The 22,854-nt window shown below is 32.8% G+C and overlaps 1 protein-coding gene and 1 long non-coding RNA gene across 5 annotated transcripts in view; one reads left to right on the forward strand and one right to left on the reverse strand.

Annotated features, from left to right (window-relative positions):
• The first annotated feature begins 3,060 nt into the window (after window positions 1-3,060).
• Window positions 3,061-9,739, forward strand: LOC124361493. Its single transcript, XR_006922307.1, has 3 exons — window positions 3,061-3,266; window positions 8,353-8,501; window positions 9,620-9,739. It is a non-coding gene; the product is annotated as an uncharacterized LOC124361493 (long non-coding RNA).
• A 1,390-nt stretch (window positions 9,740-11,129) lies between these two features.
• LOC124360206 overlaps window positions 11,130-22,854 on the reverse strand; it is a 28,783-nt gene continuing 17,058 nt past the window's right edge. For all 4 annotated transcript variants that reach the window (XM_046813615.1, XM_046813614.1, XM_046813613.1 and 1 more), the window contains exons 12-16: window positions 16,576-16,713; window positions 16,305-16,471; window positions 15,296-15,471; window positions 15,022-15,151; window positions 11,130-11,404 (exon numbers count right to left, since the gene is read on the reverse strand). In XM_046813615.1, the coding sequence (XP_046669571.1) occupies window positions 11,143-11,404; window positions 15,022-15,151; window positions 15,296-15,471; window positions 16,305-16,471; window positions 16,576-16,713 (873 nt within the window). In that variant the 3' untranslated portion in view covers window positions 11,130-11,142. The remainder of the gene's footprint in view (window positions 11,405-15,021; window positions 15,152-15,295; window positions 15,472-16,304; window positions 16,472-16,575; window positions 16,714-22,854) is intronic.

Below are 22,854 nucleotides of genomic sequence, written 5' to 3' on the forward strand. Positions count from 1 at the left end.
TAGCAATGTAAATTTTGTCACAATCTTTACAGTAAATTTTGTAAATTCCACACTTATTTTCATATAAAATTTTGTCTTTTGGATTTCCAAGTATATTATATTTATCTTATGCATTGTTGAAAAAGTTACGTTTACGTCATCATTTTTTGCCAATAGTTTTTTATTTCTTTATGACATGACTCATGGATAGCCAAATAAGTTTTTCTTCTTACTGAATTTGTAAAGTGGTTCTTGAATGTTTTATTAAATATCCAAATATCCTGAAATTGTTTTAATAAACTGTCATTTAATTAGTTTACTATCCATTGAAAACAGCCATCCTTTTTAGTTCATTGTTTAGTTCTTTCGTTTATTCATCATTATTTTAAGGTGTAAGTGATCTATTAATCAAACATGAATTAAGAATCATGAAAATAAAGTATTGAATAACGATTTAGGACCGTTTAAAAATTCCGTTTTCTTTAAAATATAACTAAATTCCTTTGGACTCAAACTTGTAAACGTATACCTATTATAATATAATATATTGTACTTTTATTGATACGAATATTTTATTTGGTTTTTTTTATTCAACTGATAATTGTTTATAGTTTTAAAAACATTTATACTGTTTCAGATCGTTTTAATTCACACCTGAAGATAGCATCTTTGACTTAGAAAAGCCTCGTAAAATAAATTAAAAACTATTGAAGAATTGTGTACTTACAGTAATAATATATGCAGTGTGTTCACGCATAAATTACAGCTGGTTATATCTTTTAAATACCCATTCTTATAAACAGTGATGTTAGTTTTCTGACATTTAATTATAAAATAAATTATTTTTAGAATAACTTAAACGTAGGAATAATCAGCACTTACAGCTTTTGATTTATCACTTCAACACTTAAAATCAGACTAACAAAACTATAGTCGTAAATGAATTGATTATTGCTAGGGATCCAACAGGACCATCTGAAAATCATGCCATTGCCAGCCCGTCAGTACAATAACCCTTCATAGAACAGCACAGACTTGAAACTTGGTATATAGCTTCTTGTTGTTCCGAGGAAGTGGATTATTCATTTTGTAGGTCAGAGAGGTAATTCTTCAATCTGTGCTATAGCTTGAAAGACCACAGAGACTTGAAACTTGATAAATAAGTTGCTCTTGGTCCAAGATTTGATTTCAGCGCACTCTTGTATTTGAAGTACCCTCCGTACCTCAACGCAACTTTTATTTCTAACTCTGCTATGAAGCCTAACTCAATACGCAAAAATATAGGTGTATCATGTGGCAAAATATGTCGAAAAAGATTTCGTCAGTAGACTTTAAATTTATTTGTAAAACTTCATTTCTACATAGACAACAAGACAAGAGCTCAATGGTTGTAATCATAACCATGGGATTTGCCTGAACGTCATTGAAGTCTATCACTTAATAGACTGATAATTCGTTCGTCTGCGAGAAATTTATTTGCTGTATGATTATGTATGTCTATTTGTTCGCAGGACATCTCGAGAACGAAACGAGCTGTAAACTTGAAATTTTGCTGTAGCATACTTTTATCTTGTCAATAATTCCGAGTTTGGACATGGAACACTGTACTGAATGAAAGATGAAATTAAGGTGAGCGTAGCATTCGTAATGAATCAACCCTTCACACCACTGCTGTACGTTGTGTGTAGAAAACTCGGTTGCTCCACCGCTATATGGGATCGTGCCAGAAGCATAGTAGTGCACAGATTTGTGCACCTGATGAGACAATAAGAACACCACAAGTCTGTCACAGCGTTATATTTCAGAATGCCACAATACCAAGTTATTACTTAGATTTTCAATTTAATGCTAAGCAATCCAAACCAATTCAATAAACATAAGGATATTGAGAAGGCTCATCCTACATTACACGAACTGGAACATTGTTTGTAACTAAGCGACAATTTTCTAGTCCAAACGTGAATTACAGAAAGTACGACGCAGTTAACAGTGTTTGTATGACAGTATTAAACCAAATTACAGTAATATAAAGCAATTAAAGTAGAAGTTAATCTGTGTATTTATAATTCATTATTAAAACATATTTTAGGAAGAAAAAAGTAAATACACTGTGTAACTTTATTGTACGTCCTTAAAAATAGAACACAATATGATCTGTGCTGAGATTCTAGTTAAGAATATTTCAGACGTTGCTGCATCAAAATGTTACAACGCCTGGAATATTCTGGAACCGTGAAAGCAGCATGTACTTGTTGTGCTTACTGCGTTCTGTTTTTTCGGGATTAACGGTTATTTACTGCACGAACACTTACTCGGCTAACTAATATAATATAATGTAATATGTGTATATATATTATCTAGCAAAAGCAAAATTATATGTAATTATTGTAAGAAGAAATAAATAAAATGGCTGTAATTTAGCTAGTTGCATTAGTTGTCATTCATGTTAAACGTAATATTGTAACGTAGCGGATAAGAAGAATCACAGTTTAAAAAACTTGAATCTGGAGATGTTGTTTTTAAATTTCCCATTCTTTACAAGGTTATGTTTAATTAGAATGCCATATGGACATTTTGTATACGTATGAATGTTACGCTACTTACATAGTGCAGTATCCAATAGAAGTGAATACATTGATGAAAACACATTCTGCTCAAAGTTTGGTCCTGTATGGTTTTGACACGTTTTGTTCAATTTCTGCAAAGAAAATTCCTTTCAGTTACCTTTCATACACATAATATTCTAGAAATAAACGAAAGTTAGTAATTTGTTACGTATATTTCTTTCTCCTTTTTTTTAAATTGTTGTCTTGAAGTTATTATAAATTATCAGTCTGGCTTCATACTACTGTCCGATTATACGTTCTTTAATGGTCGAGAACTCATAACTGGCGATTTAGTTTACCATGCTTGATTAACTATTTCTTGTGATTAGATATTTAATAGCTGTAGGAACTGTACATAACCACGAGCAATTTAATTTTAACATTAGCATGTTGCCTTGCAATTCAACGTTACCCGTAATTAAATCTATTTCAAAGAAATGTATTGGATATTTTAATGTAATACAAAATACATTACTATGACATAATCAGAGACCAGTTTGAAATACAGTCGGGTTTCTGTATTCATATAACTTATATGAAAAAACTAATGATTATGAACTGCTATTAATCGTATATAACATCATTAGTTATTTTGAAAGTACAGTATCTATTCAGGTGGAAATATATACATTGTGGACACCAAACAGAATATTGCTTACTTGGTCCTGATTTCAAAGTTAAGTAAGTTATCATCCATTTTTTACGTAAGGGTTGATATCCCTTTCTACCTTATTAGAAGAACATATTTCATGTTTTAGTACATATATAATAGACAATTGCTTTAAGGAGGTAGGTGTACCTATGTTCTGTAATGTTAAACTAGTAGAGGTAGCTTATTTCTGTTTTTGTTTTGTTTTAATTATTAGACTCTTTTACGCATATATCGAGCTTAAAATATAACTTTATACAATGCGTTAATTTCTTAAAATAAAATATATATATTTATCTAAATATAATTTTTATTGCTATTTTTGACAATTTATTTCGTTCAGTTGAAACCTGCAGTGATTTCTGAACAGAGAAAAAAAGAACACACGTCTTAAAAAATCAAACTTTCGGGAAATTGCAAAATTCAGAGAACAGTAAATTTTAATTCAAATAAACAAAATAATTCCTTACTTTAGTGTAATCCTGTTGTTTGTGATAGTTCTCCACCCTCTTCATCTTCAAATTTGTTTCTAACATTCACCTCGAAGTCATACTTTTCTGCATTTCTTATGCGCATTCGGTTAAGTTTTCCATGGTACAAATCAGATGATGGCCTGGTTTTAAACCATAGTTTAAAATAATCTTGCGAATCCTTATTCTTCCATCATTATAACAAGAAACTGCCATTCTTACACCAAGTTTTAGAGTCCTCAGCCAAACAAATATTTTTTGGAATGTAACTAAAAATTGTACGATTTATTTATATATTTAAATCAAACTAACAGCTGATAAAAACCATTTGTAAGGTTAGCCAACACAACAGATTATCATCTTTACATAGCATAGATGAAAGCCTTATATGAAAACTATTAATGTGTAATAAGGATAAATAGCATGTATGGTGTTCGAAGGGATGGATGATTCTATTTTAGAAAATAAACAAATGACATACTCGTATAAAAGTACTTTTAGCATGCCTTTACTATCAAACAGTGTTGAAGTGTTATATACCGTTGTAAACAAGACATTCTAAGCTATAAAATGGCAATAAAAGTTTTGTGAAGAAATAAATATAATAGTTCGCCGATCCTCTAGTTATCATCTTCTTTTTTCGTAAGGGTTACCTTAATAGAATGGATTTCATGTTTTAGTGTATGTATAATACTAAATTGTTTAAATAGAATAATACTCGGAAATCTCTACTAGGAGAGTGAGCGGTTGTGATCGTTATCGAAGCAACCCTGAATCTGGGATAAATATGTAACTACCCTAGGATCTAGAACACAATTTGAATAGTTTCTAGTCTTTAAACATATTGCTTCATAGGTTATACATGGAAACTAAAAGAACATCTCAATTATAGTCGTGTTCAGTAACGATAGACTAAATTGCTTTCTAAGAAAAATGAATATAAGAGAAGGTGACATTTATAAGTCCTCAATGCCGGATTTTTTACACTAGAATTTAACACCTAAGATACTCCACAGGATTACTTGTAAGTTACGAATATTGAAAAATGTTAGTAAAGTAAGTCATTGAAGTTATAAAACATACAATGAAGTATAGTATTTTTATCATGCACGAGTACTTAATGCGGTGTTTGGTGGTGTTAGGATTTCATAATGACTTTGGGTCGTATATTTCTACTGCTTAAAGAAAAAACCAAACTAGAGTTCTCTTAGTCATCCTCTTGTGGAAAAATCCGTCCTCCTAAAATCTGTGTTCCATAAGCTGCATATTCAAATGGTACATTTACCAATTCAACACTAACTTGATAATTGGCTAAGTTAACAAAATTAGTTTTGCGATAATGAAATTGTTCTATAATTAAATCCTTTTCTCTCCTGTGGAGGCGATATAAATATTACTTTATTAACATTAAACATTAAGAAGAAACTTTGTGAACCAACCCAAATTGTTAAGGGCTCGACAGATTCTTAATTAAATGTGTCATTGTCTGTCATTTCGTCTTTGAGTTTGTGACATAACTCTTGATAGAAAGGTCGTAGAGAATTAAAACTTGGTGTACGGGTTCTTGGTTTGACGAAAAATTCGACTATTTTGGAAAAAAGACAATCCGTTCGACTCTCTGCCCGTGCGTGATACCTCTTAATGAAACCGTCCTAGGAACTTGGAACTTGGTACATAAGTTACTGTTGGTCCTAGGAAAAACTGTTTAGTAATTAGGTTAAATGACGGTCCTTCCATCTATCAGATAACCCTTTTGTTACCTTCTGTCGAGACCTTCTATAATCCGTTGCATTGATTTATTGCATTAAGGAGACCTCTACTTTACAACTCCTGACACGTACAATGATCTTTTGAGATCGAGGACAATATATACTGTACAAGCATAAAAGACAACCAAAGACGTCACTCTTTTCCATAACTCTTTTCCGTAACTATGTTATCCTGTATTCTGATGCACTCCAGGTCTATCGTGCCCCTGAACCACTGAACCATGTAGAAGATGCTGTTAAGGAATTTCCTGTTATGTCTCAACTTACCTGTTGCAGTGTGTGCATCATGCTTTGATGCGGTGCCGGTATGGTGTCGGCCTTGTCGTTTTTGCTTGTTTTTCTTACTGGTGCTAGGTTTCTAAGACTGGTTTTGACTTTCAACTATTAAATATTATTTTTTAACATTGGTGTCTAATTAATCGCTATCATTTTTTACTGTCTATTTCCTTTAGTGTTTAACTTTATGATTTAAGATGTACTCAAAATCCTGGCATACAGACCTGGAATACATGTTGCTACGATACATAATGATGACAAATTTGCGCAATGCTGTTGTCCTTTCAAAATTCATAAGATGAATTGTTGAAGCAAAGTAAACAATAAATATCATACGAAGGGGAATCCATAAATAATGCGTCCAATTATCTACTTTTGGCATATTTATAGTTTTCCTGCAAGGCGGGAGGCTTGGCAGTTCGATTTTGCAGGAGTGCATCATCTTTATTTTTAACTGACGAATGGTTCGAGTGGTGGTAGCAAAAATAACTCTTGGAGATGATTGATGCTACCCTCTGATAGTTTCTTTGAACAATCATAAGTCAGAACTGGGTCAACACGTGTCAGGAATTTTTCAGATAAATAAGCCTGTAAACACAGGAATTGAATTTGTCTATATTACTTGTCATAGTTCTAATGCGGATGTTATTGGAAATCCAGTGGTTTCTGAAACTTCCTCACATATCTTACGACAATCTCTTCAAAGCGATTGTTTCAAAACCGAGTGTCCCGTTTTGTTCATTAGTTGAAATTCTTGATCTTTTTAACACGTTCACTGCGGCAAATACCTTTCGCCATAGAGTCAGATTGCGAATTGTTGGTCTCACTCAGTATAGAGCCGCAGCGAAGGTGTCAATCTAACATAATACTTTGTGCTCTTGTCTCAATCAGACAAACTTCGAGCCTTCCGACAAACTGCCATAAACTACTTCACACTTCACTTAAAGCAAGCATTGAAAATTTCTGTCGAGTTTTCTCCACTGTAAGTTTTCATATTTTATTTGCAACAATGCTCAGTCATAGTACAGTATTTTAAGGCAGTATTGTTACTAGTCATATTAAATTGCGTTTTAAATAAAAACACGGACTCATCATATCTTGAAGTAGAACTTATAAAAAACGCAATGTGGAGTCGGCCTTCATTCTGCAGTTAGCTTGTGTTTTATTAGTGAAATGATTCTCGTATAGTGTTTTTCCGTATCTTGGCTAGATATACAGGGTGATTCATGAAGTTCTCCCCCCACTTCTACAGCACATTGTACTAGTAAAAATAATGAAAAAATGTTATATAAACATAGGTCCGAAAACGCTTCGTTAGCGAGTTACAGCTAGCGAAAGATTTCGCCTGAATTCCTGGGTAAAGAGTACAATAAAGCCATACTGAACTTTTGGAAAGGTTAATTAAGTAAGAAATATCGTGGATTCTTATGTATTTTTACCTGATAAAGCTAATAAAATAGGTTTCAGAACTGTACCTGTAGTAGTTTTTGAGGGATTCAGGGTTAAATGCAAAAAATTGGGGTACGAAACAATGTTTTTTTTAAGTTTGATGTACAATAACTTTGTTAAATTGGTAATAAATACATAAAATCAACAAACATTAATTGTAGAGAATTTAATTCTGAGAAAATTGATATAATCAAAGTCTAAAATAAAACAGAAATATAAGTATCAAAAAAATCGATTTTATTCAGTATAATACATTACTAGCTGTAAAGAAATACCGTACGGTATTTAGTTAAAATAAAACAAAAACAAAATGTTTGTTCCTTAATGATGAGATAAATTGAGAAAACAAGATTAACTGTTAAATAAATTTGTTTGTAAATAAAAATATCATGTTTTATTACGTTGTATTTTTTTTTTTAATAAAAATTTACATCAAATGTTCGAAAATAAATGAAGCAAAACATTTTTCCCATTATTGTTTACTAATCATCGAAATGCAGTTTTTGTTTTATTAATTTCTAAGTTGGTAACGCACGAATAACAGCTGATCAACAATGGTATTCTGTACTGTTACGTTAGAACTGTGTATTAGTGGTGTTTTGCAAGCTACAGCAGGAGATCGGGTTCTGTGAATCGTGTTATTAAATGCAATTTTTCTGTGAGTTATAATTCGATTGTTTATTCAGCGAAAAAATGCCTTACTTATTTACATCAACACTAATGAAAAATGAAATGCATTAATTTACTGCATAACATATTGGAATGTTCCAATACATTTAGTTTTAGATATTACATAATGTATTGTATATATTGGTTGTATTTTAAACTATATCCTCCAGCAATTACATTTAAAACACCATAATAGACCGAGCAGTTTTCTTCATCGTTTGAATTATCTGACCAATACTTCATATTATTACAATAGCTTCATGGGCCTGAACTTGAAAAATATAGAAAATAAACGTTTTCCTAAATATATCGAGACCCCGTTATATATTCTGCGAATCTAATTGATGTAGATAAATTTAAATGCGAGCATCGTTAATTGATTTTATTGGATACATATGAAAAATTTACAATTGAGTATAAGCTAAGTAATTATTTTGTATATTCATTTTTTTATTTTAAGGGTAGAGGATATGTTGGTGTTTCAGGGAAACGATGATGTTGACCGTTGTTGGGATTCTATGCTTGGGAACCCTCTTGCCCCCAGTGATTTCTGGCATCTCACTGGAAGAACGCTTAAACGACGAAGAACCCCAGTTTATGCTCGATTACCTCATCGAGCTATCAAAGAGAGAAGGTCGGTATTATGCACCCACACTATTTGTACTATAATTTATGAAATTCTTAAAAAGTTTACAAGTTTACACTACATTCTTGTTTTAATTAAACTACCGATTTTGTAACGGAATTTATAAACTAACTGGTGTATTGTATATTCTGAATGCAACAAGCCATATAGGATTTCTATCTTGACTCAATTCTATGTGATATCTCATGCAACTGTTAAAAAAGGTCCGCAACGTCAGTCTATACCCAAGCATCTATTGCTCATCACTAACTTGTTTAGTGCTTGTTATTGGTGATGAAAAATTTGATAGTAACAGAGCTTCGATCATTTGCAATCATTATACGTTACACAAATAGAACACTATGTTTTCAAAATATATTATCTTCTTTATGTGTTTTAAATCTTAAGACTGCTTAACTAAAAAAACTAAAGAAAAAAAGGAAAACAGATCAATGGCGATCAATGACTCGTCGAAGCAAACATATACGAAAAAAAAACGAGTTTTATGTCAAAAACTCAAACATATGATATGTAATGGTCTAGAGGTGTCAGAAGTCTTGAAATGTTCTTTACGTAAGATGGTAGTTGTTAGAAAAAAATGGTTGTAGTAGCTCTTTGATAAATGCAGATATTCTCTCAGTTGGGCTACTATAGCTAGGTATAATTGGACGTCTTGGAGGTTATCTAATATCTTTATGCATTTTTGGAAGAAGATAAATAGTGGAAATTCTGGAAATTTTGGGAGTTCCATATGTAAAGAACACTGATGACTTAATTTCAAAATGATTCTATTTACTGTTGATGTCACATTACTGTACACAAACATACCGCATGATGATGGTATAACCATATGAAATGTTACCAAAATAGAACACTGCGTTTCGACGATTGTAATCTATCCTCTTCTTCAGAGGTAAAACACACATATTATGGCGAGAAATTCAACAATGTCCAACTTAACAATAGAAAAATGTACATAAGAAGATCAAGTGTATGGCACCTATGCATAACATACATAAAGGTACAGTTCAGTTTTTATTTTTTGAGTATTCTTAACTTTTGCTCTTATTAAAAAAACTTAAAAACAAATAGAAATGCGTTACTATACAACTGACATTTTGTTGCAGCCGAACTCGGTGGCGAAATTGGGGAAGGACCAGAAATATTAAATAATCAATTTGTACCATATTTTTAAAATTAAAACTGTGATGTGATTAGAATACAAATATTAAAATCATCTTTAATAAGACCATAAGTTTTTATTACCTACTATGCTATTAAGTTATATACGTATAAAATAAAATCCAACTTAAGTATACCAAAAGTATTTTGAAAAATGATGAAATATTTTGAAAAACATTTTGATTATTAGTAATGAAAAACTAGTTAAAAATATCTAAAAATAGTAAAAAAGTCTCGCCCACACACATTAAGTTATTATTAAATTGCTTCGTTTTGCAAGAATATTTGAAAATGGTTGAATTTTTAAAACAGTCGTATTAACTAAATATAATCAAACACGTAGAAAAATTTATTTTATTTCATTAACACTTATTTAGACTAATATCATGAAACCGAGCTTCGCTCCATATTATTTCTGGTAAACCGTGTTTTGGGGTTCGTTTAATAGTATACTTGTCCGCAAACGATGAAACTATAATTCCATGCCTATTTATTGTTCTTCCATCTTCTGCATTAAAGGATGTTATAGCAAAAAAATGTGTTTATTTTTCTTATTTTTTATAATTTTTTCCAAACCTCTTTTGAATATGGGTGACGGTTTTAAAAAAAGACGTACTAATTCATTTAAAAATTTTGGTCGCTCCACTAAAATTCGTCCATGCAAAAAACAGTCACCAAAAGAATTTCTACTTGTGCGATTGGAAACCCGTTCCTCAGGGAAATGCAACGCACCGAAATGGATACACACAATTTCAAATGGTCATAAGGCGTGATATTGCACAGCTGCAGTAACGGCATATTTATATCTCGGTAAATAATTATTAAGTTCTAATGCCCTACGACGTCTCCCGTCTCGACGTCTTTGTTCTTCTAATCGGTATTCTCGTTGCTCGCCATTTTCAGTAGCTACAAGTTGTGCCGTACGCTCTTGTAAAACATCTAAATCATGAAACCTTTCTACTCGTATAATGTTAGTTAAGGTGTACAGGCATTTGACTTTAGCAGTACGTGTGGGACTAAGTATATAAAATTGATAAATAGATTTAATTTTAAAAGAAGTGTAATTATTTATCAACTTATATTACAATCAAAATTTTGTTTCGGGTTGATCCTTCGAATTTATACAAACATTTGTATTTTTACTCTTTGGCATTTCTGATGAAAGATCAGCTGTGAGGTATTCGTCAATGTTTATTATTCAATTACAGTTTTATTTCTTGTTCATAAGTTTATTGTTTATTAGTTCACATATTTTAAGTGAACACATTAGTTAGAAAGACACATATTTTATCAATCATTTAACTTCAAACCAAATAGCCATTGGCTTACTACTTTTGTTATGTTGTATACCATATACCATATATCACATATTACCATATATACATATATTAATTATAGTTATTTAACCTAGTAATTATGCAAATCCTTAAAATGCATTAAAGGTCAACAGACTTTTACTGTGCATATTTTATTCGGACGGCTCTATCTGTTTGGACAAACTGAACAAGTTGTAGATGGTGTCATGTGGCTCGTTCAGGAGAAAGCTGCGAACTCGCGGGTTGGCGGGAATGGCGTAGCGTGAGGCCGCCCCTTGGCTAGTCTCTAGGAAGTACTGCAAGTCCTCCAGTTGTCTGCGGGAAGGGCAGGACACGGTTACCGGGGCAAAGAACTTATCCAGATTCTCCAGTAGTATTTCTCTGGACAAGGCGTGAAGGTGAGTCTCTGACTGACTGCAACATGAACAAATTAAGGAGAATCGTCAGTTCATCAGTTCATAGTATCAATTACTGCAGCTGTTCATATTGTCAGCGTGGTGGACAGAACACGGTGATGGGATATAGAACTTTTTCAGGTTCTTGAGAAATCTTTGACTGAAACAAGGAGATGTTGAAATAATTTTTCTTTTCTTACCAGAGTATACTGGGATGTTTCGTTTATCAGCGTGGCCAGATCACGTTGCCACAAACACAGAATTTCTCCAAATTCTTCATAAATATTTCCATAGTTAATGAGTAAAAGTGAATGATTTACTTGCATTAATACAGAATCCTGAACAGAAATCATATATAATATAACAGAAACCAATTGATATAAATCACATTTAAAGACAAAAGTGAAGAATAACTTTAAAGTTTCCGTTACAGTTTTCTGTCAGAGCTTGTCTGTTAAATGCGAATATCTAAATGTTTTAGAGATGCACAATAGTAGATGGTCTTTCTTGGCCTACAATAAGTTCTGCATATCCTTCTCTTTCAACAGAAAACACAGATCTAAATATTTCCGCAAAGTTTCGTTGTATTCTGGCATTTGCCCGTGATGACAAGTATTTCACTGGTGAAATTAATGTTGTAACATCATCACGAATGTTATACGGCAAATTCCACAAAAAAGAATGGGATAGACGTAGTGATGGGAAAGATCCACAAGTAGATCTTAAATACAAGTTATTATACCCTACAGATTATATCTACACTAAATTGAAAATATGGCTCTTCTATTCCTTCCGAACCAGTCCAATAGTGTCTAAAGTATTTTTTTAAACTGTTAATGAATATTTAAAGCTACACTGAATATCCTTCGTTGCACATTGTGGCGTACTTCATTATATCAACTAAATACATATCGATTCTTTTGCGTCCAAACTTATTTTATTGGATAAAATATCAATATATAATTATTTTAGAAATCTTCAGAACGCTCTTGTTCTGGAAGAATGTATTGATAGAATTTGTACATAGTGCGCAAAAGATTATTTTCTTTTACAAAAAAAAAAAAAAAAAAAAAAAAAAAAAAAAAAACTATAGAAGTTTTGGGTTTAGATATACACTATACTACTAGATCAGAAGTTCAACGAATGGATAGACCGATAGAGACCCACTTTTTTTTAAAGGAGACACCGATCCCCTTTTAAGCCTTATTCTGTCCGCCCTCATGGGCCACTGGCCTGTGCGAGGATCTTATCAAACAGAATAAGGGGGAGAGTCGATACAGTACAAGGTCAATTGTACTGATAAAAAGTGCAATACTGCACTCCCACCAGAAACTGCACCACTAAAGTGGAACGTATTTATCAATATTAAATTCTACACACAATAAAACTAAACAATTTCCTGGACGGTAACTAACCTCATTTCTGCTACTAAATGAAGCTCTAAGGAATTCAAGGAAAGATAACGAAATCTAAATGGTCCTTGCTATAAATATTAAGTTCTAAACGAGACTTTCATGCTATGGTGGTAATGAGCGACGAAATTTGACTCAGTATACGTTTGGATATATCTTTTACAATCAAAGAGAAAATTTCATCTGGTACAGTATGGAAGAGAAGGAATATTTTACCAGGCGTAGGAAATGGTACTTTCTAAAATGTTTCATCTTGCTAATATTAATGTTTCTTTATTCAAGCAAATCTTCAGAATCTTAAGTGGATTGAAGAATTCTGCAGTAAATGTATAATTTATAATAATTCGAAATTGTATAATATGCTCCCTATCATGTTTAGTATAGTTTAATGTTAATATATATATATATATATATATATATATATATATATATATATATATATATATATATATATACTAGCTGTTTCCCGCGGCTTCGCACGCTTTTCGTAAGTTTTGCCCGCGTATGAGCATTTCTGGTTGAAGTAAATTATATTTCCAACCCCGATGTAGATTTTACCTTGATGTCACGATCAAGAAAATATGTCAAAAATGTATTGTACATGCATAATGTATTTTATTACAAAGTGGTCTACCACTCAACCTTTAAGTTCAACCAAAAATTTAGTTTAGACAATTATACATCATAACTTAGCGCCTTCAAATAGTGTTTCACTGTTTAATATACGTATCTATCTCGTAATTGCAGGTTAAAATGTGCAGGCACTTTGAAAACTTTTCTTCATTTTATTCGTTTATATTCACGACATAAGCGAATAATTCAGATAATAACTATCCTATCTTCTAAGTTAGACTAAATTACGGATACATGTGAAATTTGATTGAAATTGGTTCAGTCGTTTTGGAGTTTATTGGCAACATACATCGTGACTCAAGATTTTTATATATATATAAGATATATATATATATATATATATATATATATATATATATATATATATATATATATGTTTTTTAGGACAGTCGCAGTAGTAGTGGTAGTGTACTTCCACCGTAGCCAATATGTTAATTGTTATTGGAAATCGCATGGTAAACCACCTGGATGGATTGATTGTGGGATGAAAAATGATCTTTTCTGTAATATACTAACTTATAAGTAAGTAGTGTTGTTCATATACTTACTTATAAAGTGGTAGCTTTTATTATATTAATTACACAGGAAATACATCATTTATACGGACGTAGTTGGGCTAAGATCCTGGGGATTATCTCAGTTAGTTCCGAGGGTTGACGCTAGAGCTGCTCCACGTAACATTGATTGTTACCGTTCAAATATTTGTTACTTCATCTTTCACTCTAAAGATGGCAGTCTGAGCGCTTACTTTTGCCATGCCTCGATATACAGGGTGAAACGAAAAGGTTGTGCTGGCTATGCAGTTTCAGATTCTATGTGTAATACCATAACACTACCTATTGCAAACTGATCTAAAAAACGTTGGATTGGATTATGTTTACATTAACTACGTTCAATAATCAGTTTTACTGTTGTATTTTAATTACAGTAACAGCTGATTGAAATAACAGTTGTTTAATTACTGTCAGATAAGGGCCAGGTATTTTCTGTGGCCTTCCATAAAACAGTTATTTCTGAACCGATTTTTACAAATGAGTTATTCTTAGAAGAATAAGTAAAAAATAATATTTGTTGTGTCTTTGATAAAACCAGTGGTTTATTAGATATATCATAAAACAAAAATCAAATGGCCGTAATTTTAAAAATATGAAAACTAATTTAAACAATATTTTTCAGGCGTAATACCTTCTAATATGGTTTACCAAGTTCTGTAACAATCATAAAGATCAAAACAAAGATAAAATTGTTTTCATAAAAAACAAAATGGCGTATAGCTACTAAACGAAGTAGTAATTAGAAAAAAAATATTTTTCATTTTGAGCTGAGCATCACAAATAGAATCTGAAAATGCATCGCCAACCCAACCTTTTTGCCTGTATATTATTATATTAGTTATCTCTTGTGTAACTAATACAGTCATAGGTGTTAATAAAAACTTATGACTTGTAGTTGTTTGTTGTATGATTGTATTTCTCTTAACGACCGATTATAACATAAATAAACATATGTTAAGAGTTTTCAATAATAAGTAATACCAATATCAGAATTCATAAACTGAAGATGAACTGCAGCTTTAAACTTTCACATTTACCACGAAAATAGTTGAGGAATATCCTTAACTGGTGGAGGGTAGATACTGAAGGCGGACAAAAATTTTCGCAGTGGCTTAGGCATGGAACTTTGAGTAACGCTGGGAGTCGGGAGGCAAGAAGTCGAGCAGTCTGAAATAGGTAGAAAAGAACTGAATTTTATATTCCAAGCACATTTTTATTGCCTCAATGTTTAATCTTGAAGAAGAACTACTTAAGTTCTAACAGTAATAAACAAACAAAAATATTTTTTTAATATTTGTTTGTTTCGCTAACCTGACTGAAACATGGTTGACTTGACTTGCGGCAGCTCCGATAGTCGCCCAAGTAACACAGCGACCAGCATAGTCACACAGGGCAGGAAGGGCGGCGTAGCGGTAAGGTTATCGTAGGTCTTCTGGTAGAGAGGCAGTCGAGGGTCCAGATAGCGCTTGCTCAAGTCCTCGAAGCGTCTAGACATTAAAATGATATCACAAAAACAATTATGAGAGAATTTAGGATTTAAATATAAAAAAACATATTTATGTAAACCAAATATAATTTGTTCCGTTTAATTACGCGAAAGTGTCACAACTACCTAGTTAATTAGTGTCTAATAATATTTAATTTATTCACATAATTTGTGTAAAATTTGTTCAAAATTTTCTATATAATTTTAAAAAGTCAATATTTCCAATGAAAAAAGTGACTACAGTCTATTCTAAATTAATAGAACTCTTCGGTCATTTAAGTAATTTGTATCGATCTGCTTTATGTACATGTAGACATCCATGAGCAAAACTATGTTGTCCCTTCGGGAAAAGGGTAGCAGAATCTCTTTTTTACTAAAACCTTTGTCTCACTATAGGCAGATTCTTTGTCTATCACATGGTACCACAATATCGGCTATAATATATGCAGATTCTTTGTCTTATATACCACATGTAATTAAAATATTGGCTTTTCTTGCAGCCTATACATATCTCCAGCAACAAGAATGTACATTATCGGTTTTTGCAGTGGCCTATGAATACGTATCTCCGGCCACAAGAATGTACATTATCAGCTTTGGCAGTGGCCTATGCGTCTCTCCGGCCACAAGGATGTATAGTACGGGATTTGATATTGACCACAAGCCTCTCTGTAACGATTTACCTACAACTTTTCTCTGGAGATCTTGCTATCTTATTAATCTTACTGATTTGTATTACGGTAATTGTTTTAGCGTGCTATAAATGTACATTGATTTTGTTGTAACTCATTACTTCACAAATAGAATATCATTGATCTAAAATATTATGCTCACCTATATTTGGAAGCGTGATGTCTGCGCGCGTATGCCCAACTGCGGTGCAGCCTGTAGACTGGGGGACTCTGTAGCCCTCTCAACACACTCACCGTGGACTGAAGGTTGTGGAGCTGATGACACTTGTACGCCACCCCGACAAACTTCACAATCCGTACTGCTCTTGCCTAAGGACAGAGAACTGCTGAATATCTCTTCAGAGATTAGGGCTCACATACAACAAAGGATAAAGTTAGTAGTAAAGAACGTAATTCTACGTAAGGGAACAAACCTTAATGTCGGTTCCAGAAAGGACGTTGCTGACCACCAAACATACAATCCTGTTAGAGAAGGACATCATAGACCTCAAGCGAGGGGTGCGTCGCGTAGATGCATCCTTTTGCAACCGGCCGAGCTCCAGCGTAGTCAGCTGTAATACAATATCCACCATTATCTAATTTTGAATTTTAAATTAATTACACACTGAAGGTGGTCAAAAATGATCCATCGTATTTTGTTACATGAACTTGAGCAAGAAAGTTTCAGTAACTGGTATCTGCTCTTTTCCTCAGGTAAGAAAAAAAACATCATATCTTTGCGCATAAAGAAATACAAACGGTATTTCTTATTAATTAACCTAAAATTAAAATTTTATATACTACATAGGAGATAGCAAATTGCATGTTCCGGTGAGGGCCTTCTAATATTGTTGTTGTAATGTTGGATTATGTGGTAAATGCCAACCAACAAAATACGGGCAACTATAGTCTAATTTAATACCAGGACTGCTGTTAAAAATCCAGTTTTGTTGACAGTAATATTTAATCTAGGATAGTCCGGAGTACTATATCTTTGCTCAAACTACTCAAGACAGCCGTTTTGCGAACCAATGAACAGTGAAAAATTGGTTTGTAAATTTATAAAATATTTAGTGATTTTGGAAGTCAACAGTCTATCAAAATGCTTTTTAAATGATACAGTCCATCAACAAATGATCTGATGATGGATTTAGAAGGAAAGCCAATAAGCGGAAAACCAACCATGGGACGCTGTTTGGGCTTCGTGGTAGTATAACTAAAAGTCTAAAAGTTCTTTTACTGGACTAATATGTTACATTAGCTATACCAGTGAACGATATAGAACAATATAAGAGACACAATACCAAAAATAGCAATGGGAGACACGAAACAATAAACGAATATCAAAACTGTATTATTAGTGGCTTACATAATGTAACGTTGCAACAATAACAATTTTAGAAGTAATAATTGATCTAGAACGAATAAGAAACTTGACACAAGCAATCAGTTATCACACGGATTAGGTGAGTAATAAGATAAGCTTTCCAACAATAGGCTGCTATTCATTGGCATAAAAATGTTAAGTGGAAGAGAGAAAAAAAAAAAAAAAAAAAAACATTAACAATAAGAAAGCACACAATAACGAAAAACAGTTGTTATCTATTAGCTGTTAGTCTGTAAGGAATGCACCTGTAAAATTGCTTTTATGCAACTATTTAAAAAGATGCAGGATAGCGCAGGTTCAAATCCTGTCTGTGAATATTACTTTTATTCCGTTTGATAAGATCCTCGCACAGGTCGGTAGCCCGTGAGGATGGACAGAGTGAGGATAAAGGGGAATTTCTTCTTTAAAAAGAAAATGTTCTTCAACGAAGGATTTCTTGTTTATTACAAATATAAACACTATAACATATAAACAAATTATTATTTATACGAACTATATTTCATAATAATATATGGTATAGGAACATTCCTATCTAGCTATTGAGAACAAAGTATTCAGCTGGATATGATGAAGTGTCATCACTTTTGCTAAAAAAAGTTGCTACAGAACACTTTGTGATTTGATCAATCATTAATTTTCAACAGGTGTCTTCCCAGATTGTCTAAAACTTTCTGTAGTAAACCCTCTTTATAAGAAGGGTATCAATCTGGAATGTTCCAATTTTTGCCAGTATCTATCATCTCAACTTTTTCAAAAATTATTGAAAAAGTCGTGTTAAATAGGCTATGGAGTTTTCTGAAGAGTAACAAGTTGCTATTCAGTCATCAGTACGGGTTCACCCAAGGGAAGAGTACTGTTGATGCGATGTTCTGGGTTGTCCAAAATATTGTTGACGCTATCGACTCAGGAAACCATTCTAGCGGCTTGTTCTTTGATCTAAGCAAATCCTTGTTGACCATGACCTTATACAAAATAAAATGTTTAACATGGGAATTAGAGGTATTGCTCTTTGTTGGTTTCAATCTTATCTGGTGGGAAGAACCCAGTGTGTTAAGGTGAGTTCTGTCGATTAGTCCAAAACCATCTATAGTGCATTTTCCGAGCAAGAAACGTTCAGAAAGGGCGTCCCACAGGGTTCAATATCTGGGCCCGATCTGTGCCTCTATGCGGATGACACATCCCTAACTTTTTCCAGCCCTTCCAAAGATTGCCTAGAGCTCAATAATACATTCTTAGCAGGAAATGCACTTCTGAATTCGGTGGAACTAAACAGATTGCAGGTGAACATCTCTAAAACGACCCTCGTTGAATTTTGTATAGGGAGCAGGCCAAACAAGAGTTTACTCAGTATCCACCTGGGCGCTGAGCCTATCTTCTCTGAGGGTGTCGTTAAATTTCTTGGCCTCATTATAGATTGTAGCTTATCTTTCACTATGCACTTAAGAGTATGTGTGCAAGAAGGTGAGTCAAGGTATTTTTGTGCTGAGAAAGCTGTCTCATTTTGCGTCCATTGATGTTCTTGTTACTGCGTATTATGTAACATCGTATCGTTTATCCGTTTTTGTCTTATGGAGTTTGCATTTGGGGCTCGGAGAGCACCAAAACCAAGTCTGTCTTCAGGCTTCAAAGGAAAGCCATGAGAATAATATCTCGTGTTTTACCCCGAACTTCATGTGCAGACCTTTTTACTTTCAACAAAATTCTTACCTTCCCTTCCATTTATATTTTGGAAACCATTCTCCTATCTCCATAAAAATCTCCACCTTTTTGAACAGTTTCTCCCATTACACTGCTACGGTACGAGAAGTAATCCCAGATGCATTATGAACATCCCTCCACAGTCCACTTCGTTTTATAAGAAACATTTTAAATATTCTGCAGTGATTTTATTGAATAGACTGCCATTAAGCTTAAAGTTGGTACAGACTCACAATGTTTTTAGGAGGAAGTTGAAGCTGTTTCTTGCTGAAAAGGCATATTATTCTGTAGATCATTTTTTGAATGATAAGTCTTTATAAAATAAAGTTTAGAACGATTGTTTTGATTTAATGTTTTATTGTATTGACTTGGCATATGCATTGTTAACTTTGTCAACATGCCTAATAAAGAACTTGAACTTGAACTAGGTTAAGGTTAATAATTTGATGTATTTTCTTGTTTATTGTATCAACATAAGGCTTTGTTCTCAAAATGTTGTATTGCAATTTTCATCCTTTTAGAAAATAGAAACTCAAAAATAAACTTTCAGTTGTCGAACGATTGTTCCTTGAGAGGGGAAAGCGATGAAATTATTTGTTTATTATACAACCACTTTGTTAAATATAATTATTATTAACTTTTGTATTGCTATGGAAAGTGTTAATCTTAATCGGCATGTTGCAAAACTACAAAGGATATCGATTACTTTACAGACAGTTCTATAAAGTGATTTATTGTTGACATTATCTCACGTAATCCAAGCTCTGAGGACAAGAAGCTGAAGAAACAATTCATCTATATATAGTTACATCAATGGGCATAGCATATAAACCTTCTCCGTGGAAAATACCTATACATAACAATTTTCATAATGATCGGTAAAATATTTTACGATTCTATAAAGGACATATAGACAAACATTCATATATATATATATATATATATATATATATATATATATTATATATATATATATGGACGTATGTATGCATAATGGAACCAACCCACAATGATGTCTAACTGAGAAAAAGAGGTTAAAAGTTAAAAGTTAGGCGTGGTCCCCATTCCCAGTAACAAAGAAATATATTCCAGATGTGTTTAATAAACATATTAAAGGCTTTATTAAGTTGTTAAATAAAATACCACAGCAAGAAATATAATATTGGTTGATATTTTAAGGAAATTGTTGGTTGGTTCCCTTATGCTTAAATTCAAATAATATGATTTGAGCTTTATAACACAAGGGAACCAATTGATACAAATGTCTGTTATTATCCTGCAATCTTGTTTAATCTAAATAATTAAAGTTTAAAAATACACCTCATTTTAAAAATAACTTTATTAAAAAATCTATTACTAATAAAATTACATAATATCTATTTGTATTATTTTTTAGTGTGTGGAAAACGTTATAACAATCAGTTACATCGTTGATGAAAGTTGGATCTTTTCATCTCTCATACGTCATCACTAGTATTTATTTTTATAGTAGAACAAATTAAAAAAACTAGAACATAATGCTATATTCACTGAATTGATATTTTCCTCAGCCTCTAGTTCAAAATCCAGATTCGCATTGTAAACCATCAATATCATCTTGTACGTTGGTGTCAGAGGAAAATTGTTTGTAAAATTCCTTCGCATCTGATGGGATTAAACTCATGATTGACTTGAGATCTTTTAACTTAGGCAATGAAATCCCTTTTCCATGGGCCATAGGAGTGGTAAATTTTCTGCTAATCGCAAGGAGCACGTATTAGCTCCTACCTTCTTCTTTTTCTTTATATCAATTTCTTGTTGCAGTCCACCTAGACTTGTCCTTACAAATATTGAGAAAGGGTTTTATCTTTAAAGATTTCAATTTCTCTGAACTTAAGCCATCCAACTTTTATTCCATCTACATCTTCTTTCCTGTTTGTTATTTTCTTTTCTAAATATGATGTGCTAAAGAAGTCCTCTTTTTCCATTCTTGTTACAATAAACTTGTTCTTTCTCCTACAATTCTCCATCACACTTATGTAATCTGAATCTGTGTACATTCTCTGTTGTGTTTTCAAGTGGCACTCGACATCCCCAACTCTGCTCTGCGTCATTGGGAAAGGTAAGGAATGTCCCTGGAAATCATGTACCTTTAAGACAATGTTTTCCAAGGTCGGGTGTAAGCTAAGGACATGGTTTGAGGAGGAGAACTATTTTTATGCTCCTGTTCTGCCCCCCACATGAATCGGACACACAAGGTCAATTCCTTAATCCCAGGACAATTTTCCAAAATATGCCTTCAAACAAGAGCCAACCTCTTGAGTACCTCGGCCAGCAGTATTCTCCAGCCAAACATTAAAATGACCTTTACCAGTTTTCCCCGAATGAATACCCAGATTATAAAGCAATGATTTGTCGTTTATAGTAAATGACCATTTGTCGCAGACGAGGTAATGGTAGGGTTTTTTTGAAGATCAAAAGACAGCGTTTTTTTTGATTCAACAGTTTTTGCCGTTAGTAAGCCTCGTCCTTGAACTGAGCTCTTACTTCTTCGACTAATTTCAGATGACCTCATGTTTTTATTTTAATTTCATCTCTCTCTATATCACTGTAGTTGAATTTTCCAGGGCATGTAGTGTGTCACAGGTACTGCAGGTGTCTTTCTGAAGTGGTTTCCGTTTTAGGTTAAAATCTGCATAAAATATTTGATTATATTTTGATTGGGACACAGGACATTGCTCTACTTCAGCCTTGTACAAACTGTACATACGTGGCAATGTCATATCAGCAGGGGGTAACCAGCATGATTCTGTTGTCGTTCTACAGTAGTGGGACTTGTAATGCTGGAATTCTTTTAATGTGGTTTCGGACTTCTTCAATCCGTTTGTCTTCAATCTTGTTACTGCCAACCATTTCCCCCTTTCATCTTTCACATTATCGTTTTTTAAGCTTTTTAAGAGCTGTATTAATTCTTTTTGTGGACACTCTTAAGGTTTGTACGTACATATTCCTGCAAATAACAGTATTGTTTAAATTGTATATTTCCTTGTAAACTGTCTTTTAGATAGTTGTACTGTTGGTCTTTTTTGTTTTTCTTCCTGTACTGATGCACAAATAAACATGTTTTGGGCATTATAGTCCCCCCAAATCATAAAATCTTAAAAGTGCTTTTTCTTACTTCAAGTGACACTTTCTCATTACACTTGCAAGCAAGCAAATGAAAATCCCTGAAGTTTTTAGGGTACACACTTTTCCTGTGTTTGAGAAATGTATTTTTTATATACTATTTTTCCTTTTTTTTCTGATATCTCTGATTGTGCATACTTTCTCTTCCTACCTTTCTTTTGGTCTTCCTGAACTGTCAATTTCTTCAAAATCAGAACCACTAGAAGAGCTATCATCTGTTTGCTAGGCGTTTCGTCTACTACTTCTGCTCTGTTGTTACTCAATCTGGGGTTCAGCAATTACTTCGACTACTTGATCCTCAATGTTCGGTTCTTCAGTATTTAGTTCACCAACATTAATAAATTATTTTGATCCAGTAATTAGTGGGTCATCTTCATCTTGCATACTGAAAAAAAAAACAGATTATTAGCTTCAGGTCTCATAATAGGCAGATTATTGCTAGTCTAATGCTAGTCTAATGGTT

This window comes from Homalodisca vitripennis, chromosome 4 (genome assembly GCF_021130785.1).
Source record: "Homalodisca vitripennis isolate AUS2020 chromosome 4, UT_GWSS_2.1, whole genome shotgun sequence".
Classification (NCBI taxonomy): Eukaryota; Metazoa; Arthropoda; class Insecta; order Hemiptera; family Cicadellidae; genus Homalodisca; species Homalodisca vitripennis.